General features: G+C 39.9%; 1 protein-coding gene and 2 long non-coding RNA genes across 3 annotated transcripts in view; 1 reads left to right on the forward strand and 2 right to left on the reverse strand.

Annotated features, from left to right (window-relative positions):
- LOC145458918 (uncharacterized) overlaps positions 1-27,966 on the reverse strand; it is a 462,825-nt gene that overhangs the window by 97,444 nt on the left and 337,415 nt on the right. The gene's annotated exons all lie outside the window — the stretch shown is intronic.
- LOC145458912 (uncharacterized) overlaps positions 1-27,966 on the forward strand; it is a 482,198-nt gene that overhangs the window by 88,224 nt on the left and 366,008 nt on the right. The gene's annotated exons all lie outside the window — the stretch shown is intronic.
- Positions 12-27,950, reverse strand: LOC145434501 (growth hormone secretagogue receptor type 1-like). The gene is made up of 9 exons (XM_080311856.1): positions 27,237-27,950; positions 25,903-26,025; positions 21,588-21,717; positions 21,009-21,137; positions 8,737-8,858; positions 8,545-8,669; positions 6,303-6,404; positions 4,294-4,429; positions 12-226 (listed from the first exon to the last, which is right to left on the reverse strand). Exons 1-9 carry the CDS (start codon positions 27,305-27,307, stop codon positions 55-57), a joined length of 1,110 nt encoding a protein of 369 aa, XP_080167982.1. The 5' UTR covers positions 27,308-27,950; the 3' UTR covers positions 12-54.

The following is a 27,966-nucleotide window of genomic DNA, read 5'->3' on the forward strand; positions in this document are numbered from 1 at the left end:
GTGGAAAAAAAATTTTTCCTGGCGGACGACAAGGCTATTTCTCATCATTACAGGTTACGCCCTTGTTTCAGACGTAATAGTCGATGGGACAGAATCGGTACGAGTCGAAGGACGTAACCTAGATTCCGTAGACGAAAATGTCACTGCGAGGTTTTTATTCATGGAATCGCTGTTCGTGCGTGGCCCTAGCCCGAACAGGTATTGCCTCGTAGCGGTCCAAAGCTGGCTGAAAGTACATAATATAGAATTATGTGACATCTCTATATACATTACACATGTACCAACCGCACTTGCATCCAGATATGGTTATTGTTGTGCATAAAATCGGAGAGGTATTTTTTGTGGCCTGGTATTAAAAGAGTTCATGAAAATCTACTTATAATGCTATTTAATACACTTTTTTCTGTCATCAATGCTGGCGATTCTTGAGACTTTTGGATGTTAGGCGCGTATGATTAACATGCACGACATGTAGGAGCTGTATTCTAGAAAGAAGCGTCGGAAACGCTATGTTCATGGCATTACACAATGGATATTGGATGTGCGCTCCAATCCTTTGTGGACATTCATATTTACTTATACACGGTGGTATTTCGCCGGAGTACTTGACAAATGCTTTCTAACAGAAATCGTCCCGACATCCCGTCGTGGAAACATGTACATTTCGGTCTATTACAGTGCTTCCTAACCGGTAGATCGCGAAGCTATGTCAGGTAGGTCGGGAAGAATTTTTAAATGTTAAAATTTCTCATTAAATTTGCACAATATTCCAACACTTAGTCTTATCAAGATTAGACGAGCAAATACACGTTCTCCTCTTTTAAATTATACTGCGCCATGAGCGCCACAAGCCACGTCCCTGTGCTCCTAATAATTTGTGAGCCAGGTTATCGTGAAAGTCATTTTGATTGGAGAGTGAAATCGGACGGTGTGTTAATGTGTATGCCTGAGAATAGGAATTTATTATTTACTCCAAAGGCTTTGCGAACGTTGCTCGGAAAATGCAGCAATCTAGCCCGATTTGTCGCTATAATCAGCAAACAACTGTCGTGCCGCGTTTTAAAGCTACTCACAAGTTACAACCACTTTGTGTTCGACTTTTGTTGTTGTTTGTGAAATTCGTGATGTTTTTCGACTGCTCATTTACAGCAGACCAATATTCTATATTTTGATTCCGCAGGTGCCGATTGAAAGCAGGGCTCACTTCTAGGCTCTTTACGACACCGCGTCTATGCATATCAGGTGGCGAGGAGGAGCCTGGATTAACCATCCTCCTTTGTAATCATCTGCTGCATGCAGAACCGTAACTGCCGCACCCAAACCCCCTAACTGGGGTTGGGAGCGCGAAGGGCGGTCAATATGATCTCATGAATCCACATGAATTGTAGAGTATTTGTTTGGAGAGTTATTCAAAATACAGCAACAGCACTATATTTAGGGGTAATAGATTTATCATAGTTACAGACTTTCACGGATATCATGTACATAAATAAACTCCAGTCATGTATATAGGTATTTACCTAGATACTCAAATAACGTGGCATAAATTCAATCAGTTTTACGTCAACCACCTATTGTAAATTTGAAATAATCAGTTGGAATATAATATTATTGATATATTTTAAATCAAAATAGTTTTTTCGTAAGATTTTCGCCTGTAAGCTATTTAGTGCAGTTTCTTGAAAGGTTCCGGCAATGGTCTGACATAATATGTTCAATTGTTCATCTCATCTGCCCTGATATCTTTCTTTTGTTGTTCTGATGTTTTGGTAGAACCTCTCCCCTTGCTAATCAACAAGATGATCAGGAAATATATCAAGAAGACTGAACAGGAAGTGAACTTTAATGCTCATGTTTGTGCTCAAGTTTTCGATATGCAGATACGAATTTTCGGAATAACTGTTTGCAGTTGGCGGCTTTGTGATCATCTGAAAAGTTCTATTTACTACATCTTAGGAGAAAATACATGCAGTGACCTCCTTCCTAATATGAAATTGAAATCTTTCATCGGTATTCGTATATACCAGATACCAGATTTAAGCTTCTCGTTTGACAGGGTTACTTGGTATACCCACTTTCTTGACTCAGGGAAAATTATCCATTTACCAGTCAAAAAAAAATGAAACGCATAGGAGTACTGTAGTTAAGCCTTTCAAGGACAAATTTTATTGTCTTACACTTCTCTTTCATTTTGGTAGAATGACCAATTGATACAGGAGAATATGTATTTCCGTTGTGCATAAGTACAATTTTTAGGCTTGACTAACTGCTTTTTTGACAAACAAATATTTCTCATCATGTCATGTTAATATTGATAGAATGACTGAGAATGACATGAGGGTTCTTTATAGTCAAGTAGATATTTATGCGCAGTATAAAATTTAAAAAACTACAATGATTTTCTTCCTACCAAGTGAAATATTTAAGGGTAAATACAGTAATTTTGGGCTTTTTTTGGGGTATAAATATCTTCTGACATGGAGCCAATCTGACAAAACTAATGTGATATTCGTAATCAGCAACCTCAAAAACCCCAGAAACGGCTCTCAGATGTTCCGCCTAAAAAAACTTCCTTCGTTTTATTGACCAGTGTAATAGGTAATTATGTTCATGAAATTTGAAAGACACCACCTCCTCCCTCAGCTCTACTGGTAAATCTGATCCCTTTGGATAAGAGAGGACAAAAAAATTGAAATGATATATGCAATTGCTAATATCAATGACCAAATTCAACATGAATTCCGGAAAATGGTCACGCTAGGCACGAACAAATAACTATAACGCAATGACAACATAAAAACTAGACCCCACGATCAGTGGGTAAAACGTTAGTCGTCAAAGGGGTCTGGTGGGTCGCGCAATGAAATGTGGATGAGAAGTGGGGCACGAACAGAAAACGGTTCGGAAGCACTGGTCTACTGTACTTTGTGTTGACGAGATTAGGCCGAGCGGGCGTACACACGAAACATTATCGTATTAGCCTCGCTCGAATGTCACGTCAACATGATCAGCAGACCGTTTTATGGGAGTGAAATGTATACTTACAATGTTGCGTGTAATTAACGTGCCCTCTCTGTGTAAGATCGGCAACATGAAGCCGTATTGCATTCAGTTTATATTGGCTATGCCACTACAGTCATGGATAAATTTATCCGTTTTGTGGGTTAATACCATTTTCGTGAAGCTAAGACTCTGAACAGTTGTATTTGTGTATATCACACATGCCTGAGTCAATTTTGGGCTCTATGCGAGATCGCAAATAGGATTTATTTAATGCGCGATAGTTTTGTAATATATTCATAACCTTATTTGAGTTGTGTTGGACGTCGGTCACTGTATTTAATTCTTCACGGATGGCCTGAATGGAGTTTGGAGTCAGGGGCGCATACAATTCCAAACGCACTTATATATTTAACACGCTGTGCAGAATTATCTGCACCTTACATATAAAACTGACGTCTCATTATTAGCATCTTATTCAGTTCAATTTATTGCTTAAAACTTCATCATTTCGATACACCACAAAACTGGGATACAATGAATAATAGGAAGGTGTCGAAACGACTTGGATCAGTCTTCGAAATCAGGCACCCACCCGGCCTAGGCTATGTAAAGCTTGGGCGTGGCATGGAACCGTTTTTACGCGATCTATCAGTCTATATATGTATGCAATATTGCCTCCGTATCGGCACATCCAATGAAACGAAGAATATTTGGTGGCTTCAAACTGACTTGATGTAGGAAATCCTTAAATGACTTGACTTGACGCGAGCCAAACTTCCAGCGACTTATTGTCAGGAATTTCTACTCAATTTCAAGTAGGAGCAGCAATTTCCAGGACTTATCAAAACGACGACAAATGAAGCTCTGAAAATTATTCACGCAAGAGGTTTTAAAATTTAGATTATGACGATATGTCGCATACGTTTAGCAGTTGATGGGACAGGGCTACTTTCGAAATTGCATAATGCGTCTTCGCTACAGACGAAAAATGTCTGTTGACGCTATTAATACCTTTACAATCATCGAGAATATAATTAGCCGCAGTGACACAGTAGTTTTATTTCATGCGGACCATATGACATATGACATATGACGAAGCCGTATCAGCTGGTGACGAATAGTGGTTTTAGGTACCAGAGAATGGCTTATTTTTACCAACAACAACTACAACAAAAACAACAATATTTTTAAACTGAAAGCAATTTCGCTATTTCAAAATGATTTATTAACCGTTCTTCCGAAACTGTAATCAGGTCGCGGGCCACCAAATATGACCTCGTGGTGCCATACCTTGATGCATAGTTATAGCAGAGTGGGTTGACACATTCTGACGCGCGCAATAAGGTGTAGGCAACGTTCCAATATATCCATCGGTCGCGACGTGTAAAGCCGGTGTCAACGTTCAAAGCAGCAAGGTAGCGATAGCCTGAAAAAACATTATATTTGACCGTTTCGCATGAATAGTCGGTGGATGATTAATGCTACGGGTCGCAGTCAAGAAGACCGACGGTATGCCACTTGCGGCTATACGGAAACACGTTGCGCATGCGCATATATGAAAGGCACCATGCGCCGTGCTGTTGGTTCAAGACTTGCGGATTTTGAAAATAGAGTGTTCAGTGTTCACTGGTCAATTACCATAGTCGAGTCGCCCTACTCTCACCAACAGCGTAGGTTTTCTTACTTTCACCATTTCTCAGTGGATTTCCGTGCAAGGCTGGTCTGTGAACTATAGGTGAACACCAGGAGTGGTCAGCATAACGAAGTACTGGATTTTCCTATATTTCCACTACTATCTCAATTGATTTTATTTTGAGACTATACCTACATTCCTAGCCAATGGATGTTTATGGAAAAACTACTTAATTTTACTATGCGCTTACTGTAAGCCGGATAGGAAGGTTTGAATAGGATTGCATCACTTTTATGACTGAAAATGTCGTAACAGCTAAGCGAAATATCCTCTGTGTCGCGCTACCTCATAGTGCCTTCGGAAGTAGAGCCATTTGTAGTGTCGTTGTTATATATGGGTTTGATGGTCCTTGACCAGGGCTGGCCAACCTTTTTAGCCAAAGGGCCACATTCCATTGACGAACTTTTGGGCGGGCCACTATTCGCGCGAAGCGCGAAAAATTTTGCAGTTCATAGGTCAATAATATTGTTACTTGACTTGCAGGCCTGCTGTATATCGCTTGGCTAACTTTGCGACGACTGGGCTATTCGGCGCATGGACATATCGATATCGAAAGCTGCGACCAGTATGCGTCAATCATATCGTGCCTAGGTTTCATAGTCGACAGTCTTACTGCGAGCGCAAATGCACGGTCGCATATGTTGAACGACACTTTGTCTCGTAATCGCGAATATAGTTAGACTCAATCTGATACATTAGGTGTTCTTCCAGTTTCGCAAATGGGCAACAATATTAAAAACAAGTAATCGAGTGACAACATATTGCGCTAAGCTTGTAGAAAATTTTTAACTTTGATAAATTTATCGCAAATTATTCTGCTTTAATGTAGTGTACGAAGATCTACCAATATGTGAATGGCTGATGGATCTGTCAATGCTTCGGAACTGATATCTTAGTCATCACATCTCAAGTGTTGCGGCCAGACTAATCAAAATTTTGGTTGACCTTGCAAGTTCACAATCTGTGCAATCCATTTTGATGATATTCGAAATTTGGGAAATTACCTCGCGGGCCACTCAAAACCTTCTCGCGGGCCAGATGTGGCCCGCGGGCCACGGGTTGGCCGGCCCTGTCCTTGACTATACTATGGTCTGCGTATCTGATCTGTTTGAGCTCGTCCATTCGATGGTATTTGATTTGACTGGTACCTATAATTCCAATTCACTAACAGGTTTACTTGAGTATGGACCCAATGAGTCTTGCGCGGTCACGTCAATATGGTTTCATCGCGATACATTTTGTAGATACCTAGATTGTGTGTCTTGAGTGATTATACTGAGTAGTCATTGGCGTCAATCGTGAATATGCAACTTGGAATTTCGAATGATGCGCCTCCGATTAACTGATGAATGTGTGCGAGCCTTCCGACCAAATTTACATTTTGATATCACATATCTGAGTACTTGTCATATCTACACTTTTAATTCCACAGGAACTAATTTTGACATGACTTCATAATATCTACTTCTTCTTGCAATAGAGAAGACATTTACGACATTACTTCGACTTTATTGAGTGTCAACGCTGACTGCTTTGAACACATCTATAGATCATCGTATTATAATCGTAAAATGATTCGGGTATATTATATATTGCTGCGCTTTACCTATCGGCATAGCGTGTCCGATCAAATAGCTTAATACGATCACTGCAATCTGACGCAATGCTGCTTTTTCTCTCTGGTTCCTTGCTGTGGAGCTCGTCAGTCCTGTTCATGAAAATATAAAAATTTAGAATAGTATTGTTTACGCTGTATCATCGAATACTTGCAGCTGCGCTACGGTACAGTTAGAATAAAACCCGAGCGAAATCAAATTTTCGAACTGGCACTAATATAACAATTTTTGCCGATAAGGCGATGTTTTCTGCGGATATCACAATGTAACGTACTTTAACTAAAACTGGGCTACTCTGGTAAGTTTAGGGTCCAGTTGGTCAAGACCGTTATTACTCTTAGAAATACAAATGTATTACGGTATAGCGGTAATAGCCAAAGTAATAAGGGAAGTATATATTGTAATGGTAAAAATCACAGCTAGTGATAGAATTTGCATTTCTTCATTCTTTCTTATTCTTAATTTCTTTCTTAATTTTTTCATTTCCTAACCTAGGTTTCAAAGTGGTGGAAGCGAGTCGAATGCTGTGCTGAAAGTTGCATTGGTCGAGTAGCCATACATATGCGAAATCTATTCGTTGTAAAGTTCATGGTTGAAAATGCTGACTCGCTGATCCCTGAGTCATTCAGTCTCTAGCCAAGGCAGTTATATATTGTTAATTTGGAGCTTGAAAGAAAGAATAAACATACTTTTCTTTGTTTTTGCAAATAAACGATAATGCATTCGGTTGATATAATTAACTAGGGCAACTACCGGATTCGACATTGAGAAGGTCTGCAGTGTGGGACCGCGGTCCACCAGTTTAGTAGCCCTGAACTAGAGCTTGTACTCACGAATAGGGCTGCGGCATTGTTACGCCACAAGGTCAACCAAGTCACAATGCAAATTTCGAGGCTGATAAAGGGGGCTACATGACCGAGAGCAGAAAAAAAATCTATTTACGTAATCAGTAGCGCCGTATCTTTCGATTGATACCAATTTTATTAAGTTTCTTGCTCGGCATGGCAATCTAAATAGTGCCGAAAATTTTATTTTGGTCGAATGGAAAGAATGACGTAACCCAAACGCAGTGAGTCTTGCGATTGGGCTGTGTCCACACCACTGTAGGACAATATGGCCCGTACAGTACTGGCGCATAATGGTTCGGAGCAATGAAGCCATAGAATCCACATTTGCAGTAGTAACTATTTACAATGCCAGGACAACGTTACGACCAAAGAGCGCGGAAGTTGAAGAGATGACTTCATTGGATTGGCCGATAAACATCGCCGGAACTGGCCGATACCGTTATTTTTACGGAATCAGATATCGGCGTCGACATATCAGTTGGAATCTAGTACTGAATATGTGGTTAATATGCGATTAGAGTAATTTCCACACTGTAAAAGTTCATGCCAACCGAATTAATTCACATTCAATCATTATACTGGGAACAGACAACCGCATGTTTATCTTCACAAAAGACGCCATTCGCAAGGGTAGCCTATACGTAAAACATACGACCCGATATACCGGCTTCGCTGAGTAAATAGAATAATTCTCGTGTCTTGCAGCATAATTTTATCACAAGTTTAGATTTTTATGAAGAAATACTATTACGTAAATAATCCCTGAAGACTAAAAATGTCGAATATGTTTTTTGTTTATGCGCGAGTCACTATAAGTGTAACAAGTCTGTGACATTCACACGAAATTCGGAGAACGCAGTAAAGTATACACTCAGCTCGCCAATGGTAAACCGCTACAGGCAAGTTACATAGTGCTCTGAAAAGATGAAGCTAATATCTGTGGTTGTCGTTCAAAGTCACTTTTGACTCCCGGCCTCATAAAGCGATTTTGTCTATCCTCCTAATGTACATTTTCATGCGATCACTTAAAACCTGAAATCTGGATTAAATAAAAAACGAACCAAATGCGGAGAATCCGCTTTTATTATTAATTAAAGCATCAATACACATTGCAGCAGTATTATTATTACAAAGGAAGCATAGAAATATGCCAACTTATATCGTCGTGACCCTGCAGTTTAGAGCCACTGTTTTAGTGGTTAATATAGATATATTAGATAAAAGAATCGCTCAATCAATGTCATCGTTAGGCTGCTTCATTTACTCACTTTATTGCTTGGTGCAATCCGGGTATTTCAACGTCACCTTGTGGAGCTACGAGACCATTTTATAAATCGATTTATGCTTTTAACCAATTTTAGAACAAGAAAATTTCACCCGATACCTTGCACTCGTCTCATGAGCAGTAGATTGTATGCGATGAGGACCGAAAAAATGATGATCGCGGCCGTGGGTATGTGTTGTAGAATTGGAGCGGTATACGTTGTGTAGGTTCTCTTCAAGTGTATCCTAAACGAGATGGAGAACAAGTATTCTTGATGCTCGCGAAGCGAGCATTATGTTTCACGGCTACTACCATGTTCCGTATCCAATGACGCATCTGCGGGCGCCTCCTTTGCCTTCTTCTATTCCAGTCATAAACATGCGGATTACGAATATCGAAAGAATCGACTCGGCCCAAATTACGGCCGACAGGACCTATTTGACAGTATCTGCATTGATTTTCGCGACAGCTCTCATCAAAAGTGATCAGAGCTCAAGCAATAGCTTACGTAACGTCCCAAATTCCAACTCAAATACAAGTAGACCTATACCGATCCTCAAAGAACTTATGTCAAGTGGAAATAGAAAATGAAGGTCTGACCAGCATTCAAGTAAGTACTTTCAAAACATATGCTTCTACTTTAGCAGTTAATAGGTGACGAAATTCTCCTCATCGATGACAAAATTATCCCTATCACCATTGGATTGGTGTTATCCTGCAACCGTCATTTGTGAATAGTCGAGACTGTTTGATTTTCCCACCGTGCCGAATTTTCTTTTTTTTAGCCTTGATATTTTATGTCATTTTGACATTATGTCGTTTATCCATTACGTAAGCCATTATTGACTGCTTTTCATTTCATCTTACGCCATTGTTGACCGTGGTGCAAAAGACCAATGAGGGATAAGGGCCAAATTCTTCTTCCAATAAACAACGAAAAAAGATGATGTCTGCTTCGCAACTAAGGCTGCATTTAAAACAAACGGTGTTTTAAAACACTTTGTTTAAAACATGTTTTAAACCAGTGGTTCCCAAAGTGGGCGCCCCCTGGGGACGTTCGCGAGCGTCAATGGGGCGCTGGCCATGAAATGGGCGATTGGGGGGGCACTGGCTAATAAATTGGGCGGTAGAGCAAATGGGGCGATTCTAGAAGGCAACTGCTGCATACTGTTGAAACGATCGATAAATAAAGCATAGCTAAATACGCAGTAAAAATGCAAAATCGATTCGTTCTGAGCAGCTTAGTATAGTCCGTATATTTATTCAGCTGTACCCGAAAAGTCCATTGTTACATGAAAATGTTGATCCTGCCAGTAGTAGGATGACCTGAAATTGTGCCCCGACATTCCCCGCCCCGAGGCTATTTACGTTCATCGTGCCCGCTAGACTATTGCTGTGTGTATTTATGAGCAAATTTCATTGTTTGTGAATTTCAATACCGATATTCGACAGATGTTCGCGAGATATTCTATTATGTGTATTTAGGACGACTTGACAAGTGGCTATATTCGCGAGATAATATTATTATGTGTATTTGGACTTTGTATTTTAGCGGATAACATGTGCTCTCAGATAGACTCATCAACGTTGAACTATAGCCGCGGTTTTATGATGATTACGTTAGATGATTAAATTCCGAAACTTCATAATAACTTGCTTTCTGGATATCAATAACATTCAGATTACACATAAATTTCGAAAACTATGATGTCAATGCAAGACTATATTTGGCAGATATTCACAGATAACACTCATCAACGTTGAACCAGGCGCGGTTTTATGATGATATATCAAAATTCTACACATCATCACTAATTAATTAATGTAAAATGCGATTTTGAGCGCAGACAGATCGCGGTTTCGATTACCGAGGTGTCCGCATTTCACGACCTAATATGAACGCGCACTACAACTTCATTCGAATACCTGTGAATTTACTTTGCATGTCGAGTATAAAGATAATTTAATCAGCACTAGAACGCCAACGGACGAGCCGCAGGCGCATAATTCTCGGCATTATAATTAAACTAACTTTTCGCTGCAGGTACGCGATTCCTAACTCTCCGTTACGGAGCAAAAGTCGATATTGGTTTGTGATGATTTTGATGTTGTTCCATACCGATTGGGAAGATAGCACACCTAATTTCGTAACTAACTACATAATCCCCAGTAACGTAGTAAGACGCATAACGGAATTTACGCAAAATCGGAATTGCTCTGCGATAATTTTGATCACTATGTTTTGATAATGACTTGCTTCCGAGAAATAAATAACATTCATTATACGTTAGATCAGTGCTTTTCAACCTTTTTGAGCTTCATTCGCACTTTTTTTTGTAAAATAAATTTCATTCGCACAAACTAACCGAAAATTATTATGGTAAATACAGCATTTATTTGCTCAGATGTGCAACAAATTGGCTACTATCTACCTTAAGCTATCAAGTGTGTCTCGGCCAAACAAGTTGTTGGGTTTTGTACAAGAACGTCTATTTGCGCTTGGACGGCCATATGTCTTAAAATCTGTTCTGCACTCCTATCCAAAATACAACGCATTTTTCACCAGTGAAAAATACTTGCTGGAAGAAATTGATTTTGAGAGCTGACAAAAAGGTCTGGGATGAGGCTCCAGTATGCCGAAAGTGTTAATAAAACACTTGTTTGTGTTGAGGCTTTTGCCTTATGTCTTGGAAAATGAGGTCCAAACGATCAAGGATAGTAGGCACATTGGAGCTCGCTACCTTATGATACGTTGCTCCAAATTGTTTTTCGATTTCACATATTCTGTCTCGTATGTATGTGGGAAGAGCAAATAAACTCACGATATACTGTGTGTTCTGCTCTTTAGCTCAATCTAACTGGAGAATTCATAACAGTTTAATAACGTTGAACCAGCTTTTTAGTCTATACGACCAAATTCTCAGTTTTTGTGGCATCTCATGACCGAGCCTCAACCATGAAAATGAATTCATTTTTAAAATTAGAGTAGTATGCTATGATTTTACGGACATGGATGACATACAGAACGCGCACACCACAATTCTATCCAACACAGCTCTACAAAATATATCTGACGCACGCGATTTCAAATTAGGGTGAATTATATTCCTCCGCGTGTTGCAGATGTACTGCTTTCTACTCAGTTTGCAAGAACGGGACTATTCCGTGCCGACAACGGAGCATATCCATATCGAATGGTTTGGTCATCCAGCATCGGTCATTTTTTGACCACGGTTTTGTCGACGCTTATGTCTTGACACCGCATTTTATCAGCCGTTTGTTGGCCAAAACTTTACGTCTTCATTTGACCCGAAGCAGAAGGGGTTGGCCTCGAAATAAATGAGTCTCATAGACCTGAACTCGCTCGTTGCACATCCCTAGTTCCTACAGTAGTTCATCCCAACGGTCTTCAACCATGTTCTCCACGAGAAAAAAAGAGTCGGACAAATCTTATCATGAATTCCCGTGATAAATCCATATTTTCTGCGTGTCTCGCTTATTGGCTACAGTAGGCCTACCCAACACCTTGATCTTGAATTTGTAAAAACTATCGCGGGGTTCAATAAATTCAACAAATATTACATACATATTAACAGATAGCTCTGGCACCGTACCGACCCAAAATTATACCCTTTGCGGTCCATGCTTTAATAACCCTTGATGGGGTGAAGTTTGCGTTACAGTAACTTGCAAATGTGAGTCTGTAATGATTGCATTTACTACTATCCTCGTGCCTCGCACTAATTGAACAGGTATTAACGAAAGTATGATGATTGTTTAGCGAAAGTAAGCAGAATATCAATTTAACGTCAATTTCCAGTCTGTGGCAGGCTCAGACGGGCTGCTATACTGTATGTCTGCCACTACACAAGCTTCCAAACCAGGCTTTTGGTAATGTAATAATTAGAGTGCGAAAATAGTAATTCACTATGGCTTGTGAGAGCTACGATTAGTGGTGGGTCGTCAGTTAAAGATGTTTTACTATTGCGTCGCAGCAACAAAAATTACACTGCCTTCGAATTTCCTATTAGGTTATTTTGAATTATTCCAGGTCTGAAAAACTAACAATAACTATTCACAATTTTCATTCGCACTCATCTCGGATTTTTATTCGCACCGTTCGCACCACCTTCGTCATTCGCACTCATCCGGGATTTTCATTCGCACCGTTCGCACCATGTTCGTCATTCGCACTGCAATTTTTTCCATTCGCACAAGTGCGAACCGTCACACAGGTTGAAAAGCACTGCGTTAGATGATACTTTTCCTTGATATTCTATCATGTGTATTTAGGACTAATGCGACATCACTATATTTACGACAGGTCTGATTTGAACACACTAATTTTGCGAATTAAACTTATCGCCCACCACGGACACTCATCCGCCCATTGCCGCACCTATAGCACGCCCATTGCCACATCATCAGCCACGCCCATTGCCACATCATCTGCTACGTCATCTGTGCCACATCATCAAACACCACGCCTATAGAGCATTATTGACTTTAATACGCTGTATTTTAAATTAATATCGCAAAGTGCACGAATTTCCATGTTGTTCAAATACCACAAACTTTGCTTGCTTTGAGAGTTAGTAACTAAGCGCATAACAGAATTTACCCAAAAAATCGGTCCTTAATTTAGTCAACATCATTGAGATAGCCCTGATTTAAAGAAATTTCATCACAAATCTAATGATGCAACACCCTTAAAACTAACGCAGTCGAATACCGACTTTACGCATATCTGTTTTGCATGAACATAGCGTATACATATACATAGTCAATTTTAATAACGGAATTACCATGCTAATAATCAAATCCCCAGCCTGAAACTTGGTACGCGGTTGTAGGACATTATGAAAATACAGCATACCAAATTTCGTCAGACATTTCATGATGTAACGCACCTTTAAAACTAACGCAGTTCTCTACAGACTTTTGCGTAAATCTGTTTTTCGGTAGCGCAGCACGTACCTATACAGTCAACATTAAAACGGAATTACCATGTTAATAATCGACTCCCCACCTTGAAACTCGGTACGCAGTTGTAAGACATTATGGTAATGTACCATGTCAAATTTTGTTACGCATTTCATGATTGAACAACTTTAAAACTAACGCAGTTCTATACCGACATTCGAGTGAATCTGTTTTGCGGGAGCGTAGCACATACCTATGCGTAGTCAACTTTAACCCTATCTCCGCGGTCGGCCTCGAGTCCAAATTTTACCGCTCTCACGAAAAAGATCATAAAATCCGAACAGTGGGACTTGAACCAACACCCAATATATCGTTGTAAGCAGGAAACAGCTGCCTAACCAACTGAGCTACTCGGATTGATCAGCTGGGAGAGCTGAAAGCGCTATGAGAAGAAGTGTTTCAGGTTTTGAAAAATTAGAAGAGAATTTTGTTACTGAATTTGCCTTTACGTCATACATAGACGCTCTCGGGGTGAAATCATCGCCTGACTGATTTCACAGCAATATCACCTTTCTAAAATGTCCTGAGTGAGCTTCATACCGTAACACAGTCGAGTGTGAAGGCCGTTTATGTAACACGTGCTCAACGTCGCGCATCTTGCAAACGAGGCTCACACACGCGGCGCGCGTTGTTTTGATAGTCTGGCCGTCACAATATCATTGTATATAATCGGTAATTGCCTATCAATCAGTTGTACGATTTATTGCTATGCGTTGAAATAAACCTTGCTCTTTGAACAACAACAGATGAATCCATGGTGGTTGAATTGACCGGTAGTGATAACCTGCAACTCCTCCATGCTTCCTCAGGCACAGATATGCCGTCAATATGGTTTATTGTGTATCGCATGCGCATCGCGGCATATATATTCAAGTAAAACGATATATTTACGTTTGGCACAATACAATATATTTCAATCATAAGTGGAATACTGACAAACTACACTGCTCAAGGATAACATATATAAAACGGATGATTCAACTGTCTGTATGATGTTGGTATTACAGGCGCGAATACCGTACACTCGCGCCAACTTCCACACCCATGTCTGCAGTGGTTAGCACTGGCTTCGCGTAACTTATATACGATCAACCTTCGTGATACTGATCTTGTTGAAGTGTTATGGACTGCATCTAACTATGTGTGTGACATTCAACTGTGTAAGACAATCGTAAGTGAATGTATATGGCCTTATGTGCCAATGCTCATACGTGCGCGGCATTTTTCACGTAACAGAACATTGCTATATTTCTCATCAATTTGAAGAGTGTTCTATCCAACTAATTGCCGATATTATGGTTGAAATGAACTCTTGCGATCAACAACTACTCTAAAACGACAACTGTGTCTGCTTACGACGTGTAGAACGGAAGATGTAAGGAATTATAAGATTAGCGTTCATTCAGGCGAACTGAGCTACACATTGTATTTTGCGGGAAACGTTTTTCTGTATTCAATCTGCATTTTGAACAGGTTATGCCATAAGGCAATGGTTTATATATAGCTGGTCGTATGCGTATCGACAATCGCTATTTCTAGACGATCATTGTAACCGTTTACGACCCCTACAACGCAAGATGTCGTTAATTGATTGAAGCGTGTTTGTGAAAAACTGTGCATGGATCCTATAGGATCCACCCGCGGGGAAAGGGTGACGGAATTACAGATGCAATTAAGTTTCAACACTTTTACAACGATTCTTCTTGCTTCCTATAACATCCCACTCGAAGCCCTCGTTACTAGGCTATGATCCCAGCATGAGCTATGTCTTGAAGCCTACGGAACTCTGCAAATTGTTTCGATTTATTCTGCCCGTTTAATTTAAGATAAGGAAGCCCATTTCACTCAATGTATCGATGCCTACGGTACTCTACAACATTTTCTGATTAATTCTCCCTATGTTAATTTACCATAAGAAACACAATTTTACTCCTAAAGTCCGAAATACTTGTTCGCTTGAGCTAACCCGCAGCGCCTGGAGTGGAATTTTATAGTTCTTGTAAAAAGTTGTTTGTACACAATATATGTTTAAGGTAGGTCCTACACATTCATGATTTCGTCCGAGTTTGTATTTTAGTAGTATATACTAATTTACGATACCGCATTTGTAATTTGTGCAAGAGTTGTATGCGCACAATATATGTTTATCATAAGTCCTACACATTCATGATTTCGTCCTAGCTTGAGTTTTAGAAAATATTATACCGACATCGCGACATCTTTCAAAAACAAAACCGTGGTCAATGCTTAAGAGACCATTTTCGCTATTTTTCATCGCCATAAGTCATTCTGGACCGCGAAAACGCTAACAGTTTCAGCTTTAAATAAAATTCGGAATATTAACTAATCGAAAAATTCGGTGACCACCTAATGAGTGCAAGCGCGAGTTCGCAAGTGGCAAATAAGTCAGATCGCTCGAAATAATAGTCCCGAGTTGCGTAAAGCTAATGTTCTCCCCGTAGCTGAGATCAAGGTTTGCAATTTCGCCTATGGGAATGAGGTATTAGAAAATACCAATTCGAGAGGTTCTCTACTAGATTAGTGCCTAGCTTTCTCCATCGCCAATACCTGATGCTGTCAGACAAGTTTATGAAACTGACATCTGTCATCCAGAGCAATGAAAAAAGTACATTCCAAAATTTCTTATCACTAAATTTCTACTAAAGTACAGGAAGTGCAGATCTCCGACAAGTAAAAAAGTAAGTATTAAAGGTATAGTTTGCCAGATAACTGAAAATAATAAAAAATAAAATTAAAACATTAAAAAGCGCGAAAAATTACATTTTATCCCGGAACGCAACAAGAAAAATCGTATGACTTTTGTAAAGTAGATAGAAAACTACACTATTCCGATGCACTAAAGACTTTTACACTCCGGATTTTGTATAGTATATACTAATTTTACATTGCGGGGTATTCAGTAAACTTTAATCCAGTGATCCTCCGTCTATTTTCAATCACGGCCCTCTTATTAGTCTAGGCTTCGAACCCCACATCCAGTACGTTTTATGGGGATTAATATTTTTAGACTCAAATACTTTTTCAATGTACTAAAGTCTTACAGTACCGATTTTGTAGAGTAGATAGAAAACTACCTTTTGAGTCGATAGCGAAGTTCTTGTACATTTTGGAGTACTCAGGTATCGGTTTTGCCTTGGTAGCAATATACTCAATCAAGTGATTATCTATTTACAGCGCAACCACTTCTATTTCAAAGTTTTCGGTTTTCAGACAAACTATACCTTCAATACTTACTGATTTACTCGTTCGGAAATCATCACTTCTTGCACTTTACCAAAAATTTACTGATACTAAAATGTTAAAATGTACTTTTTTCAATGCCCTCGATGAGCAGCGCCAGTTTCAACTATATCCTATCATGCATTTCGCGCTGCAGAATGACTTATCGCAACGAAAAATAGCAAAAATACATCGAGAATCTGCAAACTCTCACTGCGAAATAGTTGAGTTGTACGAATTATCCTTCAAAGTGAGCTTACATATTGGATATTATCAAAACCGTCTCGATAGCGAAATAATTGTACATTTGGAGTACTCAAGTATAGGTTTCGCCTGCTTGCGCTATACATAATCAAGTGATTATCTATTTAGACTTCATCTACTTCTATTTCTATTTCAGAGTTTTCAGTTTTCAGACAAATAATACCTTCAATACTTACTTTTTTACTCGCCCGGAAATCAGCACTTCATGTACTTCAGAAGATATTTACTGGTAATAGAATGTTGAAATGTACTTTTCCATTGGCCTTGATGAGCGGGCCCAGTTTCATTTATATTCTACAATGCATTTTCGCACTTCAGAATGACTTATCGCAATGAAAAATAGCACAAATACATCGAGAATTTGCGAACTCTCACTATACGATAATTGAGTTTTACAAATTACCCTTCAAAGTGAACCTACATGTTGGGTATTATCCAAAACCTCGTAGAATTTCGCTCCGAGCGACAAATCCTTTGAATTAAGGTGGAAGTACCTATTTCCGACCAAGTAAAACGTCAGTATTCCAGGTCTATTTCTGCTTAATTCTGAAACTATAATGGATTTGAAGCAGTACAATATCATAAACACTTGAGAGTATTTGGTGCATGTAGGCAAAAAACGTACTTGAGTACTCGGAAGAATTCCATACTTACTTGTTTAGCCGCTCGGACATCGTCACTTCTTGTACTTTACTAGAAATTTACTGCTGATAAATGAGTAATCGACTTTACCCGACATTCGCTTACTATGAAACTGAAGAATGAATAGACGCGTTTTCAAACTATAAAATGATATAATCTCTACAAAATGTTTTTGATATCAAGATAACTTTTTTATATGAATGGTCACGTATCCTAATATTCAAATAACCCAACACAGACCTAGTACTTACAGGAATATCGTAGTTCTTGCAAAAAAGTTGTATGTGCACAATATATGTAAGGTAAGTCCTACTTATTCATGATTTCGTCCAAGTTTGTATTTTAGAAAATATTATACAGCAATTTACTTTACTAACGAGAAGTGTCGAGTTATCGAATGATTTTCCCTTGCGTCAAAACAAATAGTATGTGGAACTATATTTCTAACGTTCCTAACCCTTTTGCACACCAGTGGTCAATCACACAAGCAACAAGTTTCGAGTATCGAGTTATTGAATAACGTGAAAGTGTTTTTCCAGTGTCGATTCGTTGTGATGATTAAAGCGTATATTGTAATACCACGAAGTGAGGCTTCGAAACTATATCGTCAGTTCTCCAGGAGCAAATATCGTGTTCTACAAGTGTTAAGTTGTTGTATTATGTAACTAGTAATTGGTGCACTAAGCTCAGGATCGAACTAACTTGTGTTAACTTGCGTTATTATGTACCTAGTAATTGGTGCGAGTAATCCCGCAACTGCTGCTGTTCAATGCCTTTACCGCGTTCTTACCAAGCACCTAGACAGCTCCAAGCGCAGATAATGTAAGTTTGTATGTATGAATGATGGGTCTTATGGTGCTTGATGATAGAAGCTGGTCTTTATTCTATATTCCGAAATAATCAAGTTGGTGGTTTTACCAGCACCTCGCCACATAGAAACTTTAGTAGAATCACTTATAACTCTCACGTTCACTCAAGTAAATCTAATTTGATACATCGAGTACTGAAACTTAATTTTCCAGCAGTGTGATAAACGCCGTCAGATGGTACTCAGCATCGCGCAATTCCGCTCGAATACAAGTAAATGTACAGATTTCAAAGTAAGTAAGTAAGTATGTGACTAACTGGTTATGTTTGTAGACTATATCTCCACTTCTATCGTTCAGAGATGTTGAGCAGAGAAGTACAAGGGTTTCTTCAAAGTACTCAAGTGGTTTTTTTTGCCTACATGCACCAACTACTCAAGTGTTTATGATATAGGCCTGTTTCAAATTCAAGACAGTTTCAGTATTAAACAAAAATGGACCTTGAATACTAACTTTTACAATGTGAAATTTTATATGCATAAACGAAGAAACGTCACTTTTACAATGGTTCGGTATGATTTCTATATTATTCCACTCTCGTTATTGGACTGCGGTGTGACGCCGAGCTATATCTCGATGCCTAGGCTTCCGCATTTATTTTTTTCGATTTATTCGGCCCTATGTAGATTTAACATAAGAAAGGTTATTTTACTCATAAAATTCGGAATACGTATTTGCTCGAGTTAAAGCCATAACACTTGGAGTGAAATTTTACGTGGTTTTCGCTGATATCCAACTGGGCTAATTTCCAAATGTAATTTGAAAAACTCAAATATCGCATAGTAGGACTTCCCAAATTTTCAGTACATTTTTGTTAATCTGCAGTGCGAAAATGCATCGTAGGATGTAGATGAAACTGACACCGTTCACCAAGACCACTAGACCACCGAAAAAAGTACATTTCAACATTTTAGTAGCAGTAAATTCCTAGTAAAGTACAAGAAGTGATGATTTCCGAGTGAGTTAAAAAGTAAGTATTGAAGGTATAGTTTGCTCGACCACCGAAAACTCTAAAATAGAAGTAGATGCAGTGTAAATAGTTAATATCTTGATTAAGTATAGCGCAAGCAGGCCGAACCTATACTTGAGTACTCCAAAATGTACAAGTACTTCGCTATGGACACCCTCCACGTAAAACGTGACTAGGTTTTAGACTACTTTATCGGTACTTGGTAGTTTCAGTTTTAGATAAAATTTGAAAAAAAAAACTAGCTCATTCACCCACTTGGCAATCTCTTCTTTAACCTTCACTTGAGTGCAGCAAGTAAATCTCATTTATTATTAATTCTACATGTACACTCGACCATATTTTATGACTTACATAATTAATTTTCACTATATTTGAAGTCAAGTCTGTCAAATAGCAGTATATGTTACGATGAGCTTATTTTCGTTCTGTTTGATCATTCTGACTAACGATATTCATTAGGCGAGCTCTCCAGTGATAGTCTTAGGACTTGGAACAGTGTTATATGACATCATAGCGATACGAAGTTACGACAGTTTATAATTAGCTACCTTACGAAACCAAATTTCGCCTAAATATACATAATAGAATATCTATCGAATATAGTCTTGTATAGACATCATAGTTTTACATAAAAATACTTGGTGTCGTTGATTTGCACTTATTTGCGGTATGTTTAATTAATTCATGAGCCTTCAAAATGCAGTAAGCCGGGCGATGGGTATTCGTTGAGTTAAACATAAAAAAATATTCCCGCGCTCCAGGTTTTAGGGTTAGGAAAAAGTAGGTTTAGGAGAGCGCGGGAATATTCTTAAACATGTTTGTTTTAAATTGATTTTTGTTTTAAATGCAACCCGATTCGCAACCCACTTAAAATGAATAATGACTACACAAATACCTTCGAATTTCGAAAAACTTAAGTTGTCGTGGTACTGGGGATGTTTGGCCGACTCCTAAGACAATGTCAATCCTTTAGGTAAGTGGTTCCCGATCTTTTTCGACTCATCGCATCCCTATCAAGCTCGACACAAATTTCTGCTTCCCCCCTTCCATATTTACGGACCCGTAAACGAGGACATATAAACGGAAAATTTATTCACCTAACTCTGATCGCTGCTGAATGAACTAAAAAAGGTCATTTTCCTAGTCGGTGCTCGGGAAACCGGTTTCCGCGTCCAGCTGCCGTTGAGTTGACCTTTTTCAGTCAACTTTCGCGTCATATGCAGAATAAGCCGTCTTCACATGCGTTTTTCGTTGTGTTAATTAAATATATATCATTGGACGTTCTCACATTTTCGCCCCCTGTTGCCCGCAGTCGCCCCCTTTGGAATTTTATCCCCCTTGTTTCTCAAAATCGCCCACTGGGGAGCGATATCGCCCACATTGGGAACCACTGATGCAAACATACCTACTAGCTACTTATTACGTTAAAAAATCCAGAATGTAACCGGTAAGTATTTTTACAGAAGAAAATGGTAGATATATATAGAAGAGGAGTAGGCTGGAAAAATCGCCACTTAAGTATGTACTGCATGTAGGTAAAATATACTTTGATACTCAGACAAACTGGAGGTACATCGTTTCTGACCACATCTGAAACTAATCTACGAGACGAAACTTACTTTTGCTTTGGTCGGGGTGAACTTGGTAATGACAATAGGAAATTTCATAGCGACAAGGCGGATGGTGCAGCATGCCAAGATATGATGAGTAGTGCATGTTTCGGTCAGCCCAGTTAGCGAATATGAGAGCTAAAGCGAAAATTATATGTTACAAACGAGAAACACGATGCAATAGCGTCAGGATAGCATGAACTACATTGCTTCATAACAAGAATCAATATCCGCCGCCATGTTTGAATGATTCAGAAACACGATTGTACATTAAAATCTACGACTACTCATGTCCAAAAACATGCGAAAGAAACATACCAGACGATATATGAGATGAGTATATAGGCTATATAGTCAGCATATACCGCGTTCATAATAAAATCTAACGTTTTGTTCTCTGTGGGTCCATCGCATAATGAAGAGTCAAAATACTATACCGAAAAAATACATAAATGATAAATAGATACGCTTGATGACCATGGGAAATGCACAAAAATGCGATCGCTTTTATATGTATACGTTACCGTCTCTTACAATTCATCAAACTTAACGAGATATGCAAGTTTAATGTATAAATTCTATTTATACCTTGCATATAGCCAATGGTAGATTAAATACGCGCAGCCCATAGGTTTTCCTGTACACCACCACCACGCTATTTACGGATGAGAGAATGTCTCCCGCGCAAAGACTCACTAACAAGAAGTTGAATGCAGATCTGTAGAAAAGGGTGAAAATGTTGTACGTTGTCAGCAGGGCTTTGGAGCCTGAGCCGGAACCCGGAGCCGGAGCCCCGGAGCCGTGCATTTTCACCGGAGCTGGAGTCGGAGCCGGAGCTCTACATAAAATTTATCCGGAGTCGAAGCTGGAGCCCGTTATTTGAGGAGTAGCTCCGGCTCCGACGTATTTCATAAGATGCTATTATATATGCAACAACCACAACTGCTGATTTGTCATAATTGAACAGCAGGCCTGAATTTTAATGCTGTGCACAGCAACGGCATAGATAGAGTAAAGTGCGTTCTAGTGCAACTATGATGTTATCGACAATTGACAAGTATTCATTATGACGTCACAAGCCGGCACGGCGGCAGCTATATCTTCTTTGCTACATCGGATGTTACTGACGGTTGACAGACTCTAGATCAGTGGTTCCCAACCTTTTTCGGTGGCAGGGCCAAATTTAGAATTTCAAAGTACGGCCGGGGCCGCACGAATGCCAAGGCAATGTAAGGAACCCAAAATAGTCACCAAAATATGAAAATTGGCATTGTTCCGATCATTCGCTTGACGCCATTGGCCATTGTGTTGCCGCGTTCCCGTTGTTCAGAACAATCAACATTTGCTGGCTATTTCGGAGTAGTTTTATTGCCGATTCGTATTTTGGGAATCAGTGCGACACTTGCTTTCGATGAACACCGACATATCAAATTATTCGGACGCTTGGGTCGCGAGCTATTGGACTACCAATTATGCTGCTTTTTGCCGGCTAAGCAGTACGCATCTCGGCGTATTCAATCGTGAGTCACTTGTTGCACATCTATCCGTAAATTAGTTATCAATACCCAGGGCCGTAACAGCACTTCGTCAGCCCCCCCACAAAAAAGTTTCGCTTGGGCCCCCCATAGGGTGATAAACAGAACTTCGAAGCCCCCAGACCCCTCAGGCTAGATGGCTGTTGACCGCTATTTATCATCTAAATCGGGTGTCCGTTTTAGGCAGCTTCTCTCGACTAATCGCTCAAAGCGCGAAAAATTTCTATGATTCATGATTGAATCGGTCAATATAATCGGGAATTGCATATATATATTGGTATCAATTTTTATCCTCTCTCTGCTCTAGGGCTGGGCAAAATCGAGCACCTGAGTGATTCGATTCTGAATCACGTAAAATGCTTCGAGTCGAGTCGAGTAATCGAGTATCACTCATTATGACGTCATAGCATAATATTATTTGTCAAAGTTCAAATATGTACCTTTTAAGCGACCACAAAGAATATAATGCCTGTTATCCATCATATTAAGGATACTTTGTTATTTTTTTCGACCATACCGATTTCATTGCACTTGGTGGCAATGTTGTGGGATGATGACGACTTCGGAAATGTGCTATTCCCAGTAACGTTCGTAGCTTTGCACTTCATGTTTCGCATGCTACGATACGGCCAATCAAGGTTTCAAGGCTTCAACAGTGAAATTAGCATAAACTCGTTGATCGTTGATAAACTCCTCGTTGATAAATCATCTTTCAGTGGTGAGGAGCGTATAATTTCAGTACTCGAAAAAATCGTCTTTTACTACTCGACTCGAATCATTAAAATTAATACTCGATTCAGATTCGAGTACTCGAATCATTGTGCCCAGCCCTACTCTGCTCACGTAATCAGATTGACCGGTTGAGCCGAGTGAGTTGTGTTTGATAAGGTAGGACCACTTAATAATAATTAAACATCTTCGGGCGTATACCCGTTGGCAGGAACGAAACAGCACTTCGTCAGGCCCCCAAAAAACACTTAGGTCTTGAGCTCCCATATGGTGATAAACCGACCCCCCGTGCCGTTGTTCGCTTCTGCCACGGAATCAGGATCACCGTTTATTGAGCCAGCGTGGAGCGCGAAAATTTTCGATAATTCAAAATAAAATAGGTCAATAAGATCGGGAATTGCATGCTATCAATTACTTGTCCTCTCTGCTCACGTAATCAGATTTACCGGTAGAGCTGAGTGAGGTGTCTTGGAAACTGCAGGGCCCGTAAATAATAATTAAGCATATTCGGACGGGTTGGTACGACTTCGTTACACGATGTTATTTGTTATTTCGTGACCTCCAGTCTGCTATATCAAGAAATATAGAATCGACCAAACATACTAAACTAAAAGATGCACACGATTTCAAATTGGTAGTTCTTCACTGGCATATAATTCTTCCTGCGGGATGGTAGCCTATTTGTCTCGTGCCTATTTGTCTCTCTTGCCAAGACAGGAACATTCGGCGCCAGTCATTTAGGCGCCTATGGTCAATTAAACCTATATGTATTTTGAATATACATAACGAAGTTTTCGGTCAGCGTAAGGGCAGTCCTTTTCGGCCAAGGTTTTCTCGCTGCCGATCGTTCTGGCACACTTCTTGGAGTCGCATGTTACATGGCCTAAAACTTTATATGTCTTCGCGCGTCGTGGCGCGGTATTGGCCAACGCCGATATGCCCACTTCTATAAATCTTGCGTATTTTATCTTGGTCGAAGAGTACCCAATAATTCAGGTACTTGGAAACTTGAAATCGCGCGCAGCTCGAAAAATCTTTGAAAAAGTTGCATAAAATTTCATAAAATACTCTATAATTTATGTTAATTCACTAAATAATTTTGTGGCCCCTTCGAGTTCGCTCCCCCCAATTGGGGGGCTTGGGGTGCGGCAGTTACGGTCCTGTCAATACCTATATCTATATCTATATCTATAGGTACTGCCCGTTCAACCGGAAAGTTAAGGCAAATTGCATTGAAACAGCAGTCACGTAATCTTAGCAGTCTACTCACAACTTTCCTGCAATCCTAATGGAAAACTCCGGACTCCAAGCCAAGCAAGAGTATTTTATAAATATATTTTTTTTTCATAAATCGATTTCTCAATATTTTTGTGGGGGCCGCAAGAAGGCTAGCTGGGGGCCGCATGCGGCCCTCAGGGCCGCGGTTGGGAATCACTGCTCTAGATTACTATAGATAACTAACCTATGGGTAGATTAGTAATCTATATAGACCATGAATGGCCGACCTTTTCGGCTAAAGGGGCACATGCAATTGACGAACGAGTGCGCGGTCTACTAGCCGCGCCAAGCGGGTAAAATTTTCAAAGTTTATAAATATACTAGGCCAATAATATTCTTACTTGAGTATATTGCGGGTCTACAGTATACCGCCCGCTAGGCCCAGTTTGCAAGGACACGTCTATTCGGCGTCTGGCCACATCGATATCGAAGGTCTCCGATAATATGCGATAATGATTTTGTGCCTACATTTCACCGTCGACGATCTTTATGCGAGGGCAAACGCGAAAAGACTTTCTCCCGTAATCGCTAATACAGTTAGACTCAATCGGGTAAATTAGGCATTTTTTTTTCATTTTCAGTAGGGGGTAGGCTACCAAGCAAGAAATCGTGTGACAATTAAACACGCGAGGCGTGAAGAAAAAATTCGCTACTATTTTAGTTTATTGTAATGTACGACGATTTACTGAAAATGTGACTGGACCCAGGATCTGCCAATGCGTTGGAACAGGCATTTTAGTCATCAACATCCCAAGTGCCGCAGCCAGACTTGTAATTTTTGGTTGGCGTTGCAAGTTCACAATCTGAGCAATTCATTTTTGATATTATAATAGGAAATTACCTCGCGGGCCACGCAAAGCCCTCTCGCGGGCCACATTTGGCCCGCGGGTTAGCCACCCCTGATATAGACAGGCCCATTCGATAATTTCAGAGCCGGAGCTGGAGCCGGAGCAATGGTATTAATGCGGCTCCGGAGCAGGAGCCGGAGCTAGTGTATGATAAAAGAAAGCTCCGGAGCCGGAGCTGGAGCAGTTTAAATTTACGGCTGCTCGAAAGCCCTGGTTGTCAGAAACCACAAACTCAAGATGATAGTGGCACGATACAGGACCATTGCATCAGTGACATTGAAGGCCAATACATCTCAATGAATCGGGGTCCATGTCTGACGATCACGTGTGTATGACCCGTAGAGTGCGCATCAATTTGTGGCGTCTACATACAGAACGAATTAACTAGCAAGATGTGATGACCATAAAGTCAACTTCGCACAGTATGGGTGAGCCAGCTCTGTAAATTGCTTGCTCTAGAACGGAATCGTTAGACATTTCCAGCAAAAGTAAATCGTGACATACAAAACCTACCCTTTTAAAGCAACGCTGCTGCGAATAACAAGCATGGTTAAGGCGTTCGCTGCAAATCCAAATATCGCCATTAAAACCGTCAAAACGATAATTATGATTCCCTCCCATTCCGCGAACGTGCCACTAAACAGTAAGATTGTTCAAATTAATAACACCGTAAACATTTCCATGCTGGCATAATATATTCCGGATAAGCACCAGAGTAACCAGCGATATATATATGAAAAAACAGTTACTTTGAATACCATAGATTTATTATTATCCGTCAGCACTGTTGTGACATACATTCATGCCCGTCGCGTATAGTATAGGACTGGATGAGGGCTTGCAATGAATTTCACAGTGTTGTAATGACTCGAGTCACGACTTCCTAATGACTCGTCTTGACTCGAGTCATTTCTTCGAATGCGTAAAATGACTCGTCTCGATTCAATTTGTGTACTGACTCGACTTTTACTCGACTCATTGTGTATGACTCCGAACCAAGTCATATGACTCGGAACTAGGACGGCCAAGACCGACATTTCATTGTCACTTCGAATAATAGTTAAGTCACCACATTATCGATACTTCGTCTATCATTCCTGATACTCGGAAAATAGGGCCAGAAACTGTTACGACTGAGGAAAATTTCGATATTATGAATGCGAGCCATTATATAGCACTCGAGCAGGGTTAAAAATATTGTATTGAAGCGGATTGAACTCAACACTGAACAGTGGACACAATGACTTGGATTCGGAATCGAGTCACAACACTATGAATTGGACTCGACCATCTACACACTGACTTGGACTCGAATTTGATTCGGTGGTGAATTGAAAATGACTCGACTTGACCCGAGTCAAAACAATAAAAGTGGATATTTTCTGGTGACTTTGAACCTTGTGACTTGGTTCAGATCCTGGGATTTCAATTAGTCGGAATATGCTCTGCATAACACAACATATAACTGTCTAATTTATGGTTTCCTAATCTAGGATCCATGGATTCCTTGGTATCCAAGGACTAGTTCCAATAAAGTCCGATGTTGAATCAACTACTTCAAAACTACATAATCCTTATTACCAAGATCTGTCCTTGTTTTGTTTTATTTTTAGTCCTTAGCACTGGTTACAATAGCGACATGGTCGCTAGGAACACTTATGACCAGCTGGCCATGAGGTCTTGATTGGGACGCGAAAGCTATGACGGCCTTTGTATTACACATAAGCTCCCCAAATGTCTCGGTTAGGAATCCACCCAGCCATCCAAATTATCTAGAGCTCCGTGGATCCGTCCTTTCTAGTGTAGTGTCGAGTTATTTACTGTGTTCAGGATCTATTGATACCTACCCTGATTCGCCGTAAGTACGGTTTGCAGCAATCCGATGTCCTGTTGGCTGAGGTAGATAGGTGTCATTCATGTTTGAATATACGTCCAGTTTACTCAGTATTAAGGATTGACTGCCTTTCTGGCTAGAGCGTTACTGAACGGTACAACTATACAGGCGTCTTTCTGTAAGAACTATTATTGAATCCGAGTAAGATACCAGACTTCGAGCTATCACTCACATGCATCTGTAGCACATATTAGATATCGAATTACGAGCTTCATTTCCCTGCCTCAGAAATAATCTATCTTTAACACACTCAAAAGCGCGTGCAGATCGGCTAGTCCATAGTAATGCGGGTTCCCTGATGAAATGGAGTACCTCCAATCGTGGAAGAAAGTTTATTCTCAGATGTCACAGTAGAAGGATGCCGAAATATATAAATGCTACGATGTAGTTAAACTGACCATCCATAAAACTTGACAGATAAGCAATGACTCTACCATTAGGTAACCAACAATTGCAATTGATCCATACGCACGGTACGACATGACGGTGACGAGTATTAAATACTATATATCGTAGTGGTACGTCTTACAGGTGCAACATCAATGAGTCGCGGGTGCAATTCCGACCGGGAACTGTTCCCGAGTCCCAACCTAACTATTTATCTTGTCATCTCATACCTAGCCAATGAGCGATACCATCCAAACTCCTATAACTCAGCTCAGAAATCATAAAAAATATCTGCC

Source organism: Botryllus schlosseri, chromosome 2 (genome assembly GCF_051294905.1).
Source record: "Botryllus schlosseri isolate E-star chromosome 2, Bs_hap1, whole genome shotgun sequence".
NCBI lineage: Eukaryota > Metazoa > Chordata > Ascidiacea > Stolidobranchia > Styelidae > Botryllus > Botryllus schlosseri.